At 45.3% G+C, this 8,726-nt stretch overlaps 1 protein-coding gene across 1 annotated transcript; it reads left to right on the top strand.

The window, feature by feature from the left end:
* Positions 1-957: 957 nt before the first annotated feature.
* Positions 958-8,378, top strand: MALSU1 (mitochondrial assembly of ribosomal large subunit 1). Its single transcript, XM_034066540.1, has 4 exons — positions 958-1,144; positions 3,092-3,270; positions 5,499-5,580; positions 6,744-8,378. Exons 1-4 carry the CDS (start codon positions 958-960, stop codon positions 6,947-6,949), a joined length of 654 nt encoding a protein of 217 aa, XP_033922431.1. The 3' UTR covers positions 6,950-8,378.
* The last annotated feature ends 348 nt before the right edge of the window (positions 8,379-8,726 follow it).

The raw sequence follows: 8,726 nt of genomic DNA, 5'->3' as shown, positions 1-8,726 counted from the left end.
TACTCACATTTCCTTTGAAGCTAAAGCTTTATCACTATAGATTTTACAACTCACAAAATTATGCCTTTTAAGCCTACTACTACTGTTATACCATCATACTCTTTGAGGGAGGTAAAAGAGGCTGAACAGTAACTCTTCTTTTACTGACAGTGTAAAAACCAGCATCTCTGGGGAAGGGGGTAGAGGGAAACACGTTTCACCCGCAGTAAACACAAATGTGTGAACTTGCCTAGGTCATAGCTTTTTAACCCCTGACAACATCCTCCTTAGCAAAACAAATACAGCAAGACTACTGCCCTGCACCCATGAACACTATGTGAGAACTACAAATGCAGAACAAAAATGTATTCATTTGAAACCTGCTGCACCCTTGTAGGCGTGCACTAGGCTTGGACCGGGATACGGCCATTGGAGTTGGTACGGCCGTGCCCACCTTTCGTGTCTGCTCCTTTCCAGCTTCCCAACAAGCCGCGCGCTGGTTCCCGGTGGCCGGATACTCCCCCTTCCCCTCGACCCCCCCCCCATGTTATCGCCTCGCGGCTCTGACACCCTCAGAGACACGAGAAGGGCAAAACGGGGACGAGCCACCGCCCGCCCCGATGTCTCCATCTCCACACCCGAGCCCCCACTGTGCGGGGACAAGACATGAACGGCCCCAGAGGGCGCTCCTCTTCCCGTGGGGCTCCCCGGAGACACGCACTCAACCCCGCCGCCTCAGTCCCACCGCTCCCGGCCTGCAGCGAGCCCGCAGGGACAGAACGGGCAGGGACAGGACGGGCAGGGACGGAACGGGCAACAACCCACACCTCAATACATTCACTGCGCGCGCGCCTAGCTGCGCTATCCGACCGACGGCAGGATGGGCCAATGAGACGAGAGGGGCGTCAGCGCAGCTGTCCAATCGCTGGGCGGCATGCGGGGAAGGGGCGGGTCCCAGCCCCGGAGGGCGGTGCGGGCATGTGGCGGGCGGTGGCGGCGGGCCGCCGGGTGCTGCGGCCTGTCTCCGCCGCGGCGGGGGGTGCCCTCCGCCCGCAGCCGCCCCGCCAGCTGGCAGGCGCTCCTCGCGGGGGGTGTGCGCCGGCGAGGGCCGCGGCAAGCGGCGGAGGAGGAGCTGGGGCGCTGGCGGAGCGGCCTCAGGTGGCAGGTAGGGCGGCCTAGCCGGGGCGGTGGAGGGGCGAGCTGGCGGGGTAGAGCAGCGGTGCGCGACACCGGACACGGTGCATTTAACACCCCGCTGGGTTTATGGCTCTGGTTCTCTCGTGATTGTTTGGTTTCACCGTTCTGGAGGTGTTCCAGGGGCTGCCGCAGGCCAGCTCCCCACTGCGGGCGAGGCAGCGCGGGTATCGAGTTGGCCCGCCCCTTATAGTAGGGCGCTGCTCAGGGGGCCTCATACCCTGTAACCCTGCGGGTGTTAAACACTGGTTAACGTGGTGTTGCGGTCTCCGTTGGAGGTAAGGCCCTGGCTTGTCAGGCCCAAGCATGGCTGTGAAGCGCCGTGTCAATGGGGCCGCCGACCCGAAGGCCCTCGGCTCTGCCCTGTGCTTTCCAGCTCTGTGAAATAGTGCCTTATGCAAAACGTAACGCCTCGGGAATAAAGTAACTGGGACACACGGAATCTCATTCTGCAGCTGTGGGGGGATCCTGGGAGTGCCTGGTACGATGGAATCGATGTCACCTCAGCTGACACCACAGGATTCGGGGTCACGTTTGTGCTGAGCCAGCATTGCCTCCCGAGGCTCGCTGTAAAGCAGGGAGTTGGCAGTTAGCATAGACCGAGCCTGTATGTGGATACATACAGGAACCTCTGTGAGGGGAGTGGTACCAAGGTGGAGGTGGGATTCATAGTCCCCTAGCAAAGAAATTACCCAGTACAGAGAACAGTTGTAGTAGCAGAATGGCTGGTTATGGGTATAAGCATCGCATGCACAGAGCTGGTTTGTTGTAGCTGCTCTGCACATCTCTGGCCCAGATCTGACCATGGCGTTCCGTGTGACAGAGTATGCCTGAGGTTGTTTAGACCATTCATTCCCTAAGTAGGCAGTAGAGAATTCACATGTGGCTACCAGGCAAATATTTAACTTTTGTAACCACTACATCTGGAGGAGCTGTGGCCACTGCTAATTTTCTGCATGTGTGACCACAGCAAAAGTTGAAAGAGTCCCTAAGCTCAAAGGCCATCATTTACAGAGATCTGATCCAGTTTCATGTCCCCATTCATGTGTGTAATTATGTGTAGCTATTGTTCTTTTGCTTGGCTTTTTCTTTATATTGGTAAATATAAGGCTTGGCTTTGTGCTGGTGCTTGGGCTGCACTAACGTTCACTTTATAGTGGGAGGCATGCATTGCTGACAGATTCAAATTATGCCTTCAGTATGCACAGAAGTCGCATCTACCTAATTAGGACAAATTAGAAGTAAACGGATTTCATGGTGTGAACAGAAGGTAGTTGCACTAATTTACTAGTTTCTAAGCTGGCTTGCTTAAACTGTTGAAGGACTAAAGCTTTGTCTACAATATCATGATCCTCTGTGGAAGAAGAGACCAGGGAGAAAGAAAAAGAAGTGGCTTTATTCAGGTGAAGATAAAAAGTACCTTCACATAGCATCAAATCAGCTCCATTTTCAATATACTGATTTAATCTACTTATGATTTTAGAGTAATTTCATCATCACGTGTTATCACGAGCATGTTGACAAGCATTGTTTTGAAATGTTTTGACTTTTTTTTCCTGTTGTTTTAATAATGTCTGTTGAAGTAGTTGGGTTTCATTTTATTAATTGAGAATGAGCTCATGATAGCATTGAGTCTTAAGTACTAACAACAAGAGGTAAGTTACCTAAAAGAAACCCTGATGTTTGCTAACTGCTGTATCTAGCGGTAGTGTTAGGCACCAGAAAGGTGCTTAGTTCTCAACTTTAGTGGGTTTAAAAATGATTTTTAAAAATCTGAGGTTCGTGCTGCATTGTCACTACCAAACCAAACATGGCTTAGGCTGTAAACCACTTTGTTGCCATTTGGTATCTTCTGAAGTGGTTGATTTTTGCAATTAAAAAAAGAAGTTGACACTATTATTTTTTCTGTCTGTTCCAGATACTGTTCTTCCCAAGTTCAACATTGACTTTGTTGTAGCTCTTCTGAGGCAGGAAAATGCTAAAGACATCTGTGTCATCCAGCTACCTCCAGAAGTCAAATACTGTGATTATTTCATAATCGTCAGTGGATCTTCACCACGACATCTCCATGCAATGGCACAGTACATGCTGAAAATGGTAAGACAGTTCTCCCTGCACTCTCTGGGGTTTTGGGAATGGTTTTAAATGTTGTGACAGGAATTTTCTCAGGATTGCACATATAGGGGTGTACCAGACAAGAAGAAACAAATTATCCTTATGTCATTTAGTCCTGAATGCATCTAGCAACTAACTGTAATGTTTTTCCTGTAGTGCTACTACTCAAAACGTAGAGAATATGTTTTAAAACCAGACCTCTCTGTATTTAGAGCAGTGATGACATTAGCACAGTTTGGTGGCTTGAACAAGAGTGATGTGAAATTCCCAAACTAATATTCTGCCTCAAGAAGGCAGAAGTTGTATTAATGTGATTTTTGAATGTACTAAAATATAAGTGATTAATAGGTACTCTGTTACTTGCATAACTTGCTAGCATTACATTGACAGCTTTCCATCTGCCCCAGACCAGGAGCTCTGCAAGGGCAGAGTTGCTGGGGGAACCTGGCATCCTCCCGGGCATCCTGAAACCTGGGAAGCCTGAGAAAGCACTCAGGAGTGGCCAAGCTTTTCTGGCACTGAAAATTTTCTAGGCAAAAAGTAGGCTGAACCTTAAGATGTAAAGCAGAGCAGGTGCTCAGGAGTGCTGGTAGGCAGCTGGCTAGCTTTATACCATTACAGTACCTAAACCATTATGGTGATGCATGATCTACACTGAAAAGCAGAGGCACTCGTGTAGCATGAGGCCCTGCTTTCCTTGCAGTAACTTGTAAATAGCAAAGTCCCAGCTACTGCATACCACTTTTCATCTGGTTTCATGTTAGAGGAAGAAACTAACACGAGTCTCTTGTAATCTGTTCACCACTAAACAGCCTTTAAAGACAAGGCTGAAGGAAACCTGCAGTGGAGAGATGCCTATTTAAATAGCTGATGGCAGTGCATGCAGGACTCTTCAGGATTTTAAGCAGACTTTCATGGAGTCTTTGACAGTTACCTGCTTTTGAGGGCATCTCACAAGTTAAATGAAAGAAAGGAAGGTGAACTAGTTCTGAATTACATTTTTAAAGTTCTCCATTCTGGTTTGCAGACTAAGGCTGTTGTCCAGCAGCCAGCACTGTATGGGAAGGAGCAGGAATGGTGGCATTTTGTGAGAATTGCTTTCCCACTGAAGAGGGACTCATTTGCTAGCCTGCCCTGCTGTTACAATGTGTTACACTGTATTGTGTCTTTCCTGGCTCAAAGGACTGACAGCAGCCAGACAGTTTCAGTCTCTGTTCTGGTTGTGGCCTTGTGCTGAAATAAATGTTTGGTTTAATAATTGCTTGGTTTTTAATTTGAGCTTGAAAAAAGTTGCAGTATTTGTTTTTGACTGCTTCAGCTAAGGTAGAAATTGGAATAAGGGAGCTCTGTGAAGATGCAGTTGACTTCACATTTTGTTTTCTGTGGATACTTCTTGTAAAGAAACAGTTAGGTTATAGCCAGATCTGAAAGTAACAGTACTTAAGCTTCTAGTTGTCAAACTTTAGGTCTGGTGGGTGCCTAGGTGGGAGCCTCTGAGCTGTCATATATGAAGGCCACCATGTTGCACGTGGAACAAACCCCTTTGCCCTATCTGAGCATTTGCAGTTGTGCTTTGAGCTCCCACCCACACAGAGTGGTTCATAGCTTGAAAACCTCTGTGCTGGTCATGCTTGCCCCCCATCTTGCAATATGTGTTGAGAGCATGTACTCAAGAGACAGGAGGTTTGTTTGAATGCCTTCCTCATGACATAGGTTGAAACTTGTTTTCTTCCCACATCCTTCCACCTGAGAAGAGGGCAAGATTGGCATTTCCCGTTCTGCATCCTTAACTAGGCAATAGAAAACAACAACGAAAGGTATCTGAAAGGAAATAAAATTTAGTGGTAATGGCAACCATAGATAACTGAAAGGCTACTTGAATGCCAAGCAATTGTACTCAGTATTCATCTTGAGGAAAAAAATGGGCACCTGTAAAATTCATGGATAGATAACTGTGTGGGAATTCTGAATGTTAGGATTCTAGATTTGATACTAAATCCCACTGAGAAATCTGTACTTGTTTTCAAGTGCTGCAAGTGTTTTGGTTTGTTTGGGTTTTTTATTTTTGGGTGCAGATCCCAAAGGTGATATGATGTAATCCATTTAAGACTTCAGACAACTGTAGACAACTCAGCAAGGTCAGTTTATCTGTTGAGTGCTTTTAAGTAAACATTATGTATTTAATTTTCTGCCATTGTTTCTTCTCTCAGTACAAGTATTGCAAAGAAGAAAGCAACCCTCATACTCGGATTGAAGGGAAAGAGACAGATGACTGGCTGTGCATTGACTTTGGTAAATATTTGTGAATCTGACACATAGGAAGTTCTGCATGAGCTCTTTGTCGAAGGAAGCATCTCACCATGTACCCTGATAGCAGTGGAGAGTCCACAATACTCCACTGTTTTGCAGTCCCAGTTGTTGCTTGAACTCATTGTGGTACTAAATAATTCTTCACTAAAGATCATTGGCACTGAGAAGAAAGCAGTAACTATTCTTCATGTGGCTAAAACAGCTCTTAATACATTGAAGGTAACAGTGATGGAAACAGAAAGACTACTGCAGGCAGTTTTCTCGGGTTTCTGTAATCCCTCTTTGGGTGAGTGGGGCTCTTTGCTTGCTGCCTGAGTAGTGTGACCTGTTGAACAAGACTTGTCCACTCTCCAGATCATACCATGAGATGGGGCAAAACATAAGTCCTAAGAAATTGAATTTAATTCTTTATTCTACAAGCGTGAAGCTCTCTATACAAACATAGAAGACGGAATTTGGAAAGCATTTCTCCTTCACTATGAGCTCTGCTTAAAAGCAAGCATGGGTGGGTGGAGCACTGCAGCCAGTGGCATTAAACCTTGGTTACTTTACTGTTAATGGGTTTTATAGTTTAACTGAAAAGCAGTTGAAATTTAAGGGCATAACCAGAACAAACTGCATTAGAACTATATTGGAGTTAATGTTCTCTACTATTGTTTGCACAGGATTAATGAAAACCTGTAAGAAAAATCTTGTTATGTCAAAGTTTGGACCTATTTAGTTGTAAAAACTACCTGAGAGGTGTGAGCAACACACCTAAGGAAATTCACTTGGCTATAGCTCAATGGTATTGGTGATACAGGAATGCTGAAGGGTGATCAGGGGACTCTTCAAGTAAAATTTACTTACTGCCTTCTGTCCCCTAGAAGTTGTAACTTCTTTGGTCTGGAGTCTTGTGAAAGCATCTTAATTTAAACCAGGGTGTTGTCCCTCTCATTCTCTTGGCTGTATTAGAGTGTTTTAAAGGACTACCCAATTCCTAACACTGTTCAAGAACAGGAATAAGCAGTGTAAGAGACCTCCATCAGCTGACCTGTTACATCTAGCCAGAATGGGGTTGGAAGACTTGAGCTCTTTGTGCAGCTGGAAACATAGTAGTGCTTTACAGTTCACCTTAATTTATTGTGAATTTCTGTTCTGTGCAGGTAGCATAGTGGTGCATTTCATGCTGCCAGAGACACGAGAAGTTTATGAATTGGAGAAGCTATGGACTCTTGGTTCCTACGATGACCAGTTGGCACAGATGACTCCACAGTCACTGCCAGAAGACTTTATCTTTAGACTGACTCCGAACAACAGTGATCATCTGGAGAAAGAACTTCATACAGCTGTTGAGTGGAAAGAGAAATGAGTGTGCCTGCATGGGTCTGAAAGGCACATACAGGCTTCATTAGTGATTTAGCAGTCACTACAGTTGACCAGTACGAAACAGTGTATTTACTGGATGTACCTAGCCAGAGTTCTAAACAAGCTACAGATATGATCATTCATAGTATCCTGGAGGTTGGAAAGGAAACCTTGATTCTAGCCATAAAATGTCAGAGGGAATCCTGTCATAAGGGAGCTTCCTGGGGGAGTCATTGTTGCAGTGGAATTTGCAGTGAGAAGAGCAGGGCAAAGAGCTGCTTAACCTCTTTACCCTGAAACTCATGTTTAGCCTCTAGAGCAATTGCTTTTGTTTGAAAGGCCTGCTTGTAGAAGCAATGCAAGAAGACTTGAGGTCTGCAAGATAAAACTATGTGAAATAGTAAGTTTAGATGAGGCTTCTGGTATTAAGCCATTTGCTTCTGGTCAAGATGAAGCAAGTCGTGCTCTGCTCTGGAGGAGAAAAAACAGACTGGTGATACTGAGTGCATGAGCTGAGAGCAGCAGTGACAAATAAATGTGCCTTGAGTTAACAAAGCAGTAAGTTTTTTCAGCCAAGGCCAATCTGGTTTTAATAATAGTAATAAAAAACACAGCCCTGAAGAGCTTTAGTTCCTTGTCTTTATGTTAAAACAGTCAGCTCATTCTAAGTGTGCAGCTGGCTCCTTTGCTGCTTTTCCTCTCACCTAGTTTCTGGAAAGGGATGCTAAGCAAATGTGCTATGGCAGTGTAAACCTCCAGCTCCTGTGAGATGGGCAAAATTAGCTCTAAAGGAAACCCTTCATCACTGAGCATTACTTCCTGTTGATGGTCCCTTCAGCACTTGCACAAGTCATTGCGCAGTGTGTTCTTAGTCTGATTGCTGCATGATCTAATAACCAGTTAGTAGAGCTTCAAGATGTTAACAAAACTTGTCTATGTAAAACAAGATGCTTTTCTCAATACAGGACAGCATTTTTGTCACTAGATTAGGATCTCTTCCTTTTGGAGAAGCTTGCTCTGCTGTGCATCAGGAAATGGGAACAGTAGAACTTGAGGGTAATCAGTTTTCTCCCTGAAGCCCCACAAAGTAGTTGAATGCCCTGTCTGCATCTGTTCCCTATACATCAGCTGCTGTTCGTGACACTCAAAGTGACCATGTTTTTCCTGCTTGTGGTTGTGTTCAGGGGGAAGGGGTGGGTTGGTTTTTAAGAAACAACTAACCAACCTTCTCCTTCATTTCTGTCTGGTCACTTTTTCTTGCTGTGCCTACTCTCTGTTCCTTGAGGGATAACTGCCCCTGAGTTCACCTGCTGTTCAGTACCAGGCAGCAGATAGTTCTGCAACTTAAACAAGGACCCTTTATTAAACGTGGTTAAACTGTGCAGGTGGATAAAACATCTTTGCCCTCAAAATAAATGTGCTGGTGGCAAGTCTGACTGCAGAGAAAGATTTTCATGCTTCATGAATGCCATCATGAATGCTTCATGATATTTGTAAGTAAGCCACATGGGGGAAAAGATAACCTTGGCTGTCTTAAGAGTGATGGGTTCTAAATCAGGCATTTTCTCCTAAGAGGGATATGTAGGAGTAACTTTGGATCATTCCCGAAAACCATTTGCCTTTTACTGCTGTGGCTGAAGATAAGTAATGCTAGACGAATAGGGGCAGGCTAAGCAACCATTATACAGCTATATGAATCCATATTTAGTAACTGGAACTACATACAATATCTTGTAACAAAAAGAGCACTCAGAATAGAACAGAAAAAGGCAGGGAACAGC

This window comes from Melopsittacus undulatus, chromosome 1, assembly GCF_012275295.1.
Source record: "Melopsittacus undulatus isolate bMelUnd1 chromosome 1, bMelUnd1.mat.Z, whole genome shotgun sequence".
NCBI lineage: Eukaryota > Metazoa > Chordata > Aves > Psittaciformes > Psittaculidae > Melopsittacus > Melopsittacus undulatus.
The sequence above is the reverse complement of the archived record's forward strand: the minus strand, read 5'-3'. Positions and strand labels throughout refer to the sequence as shown.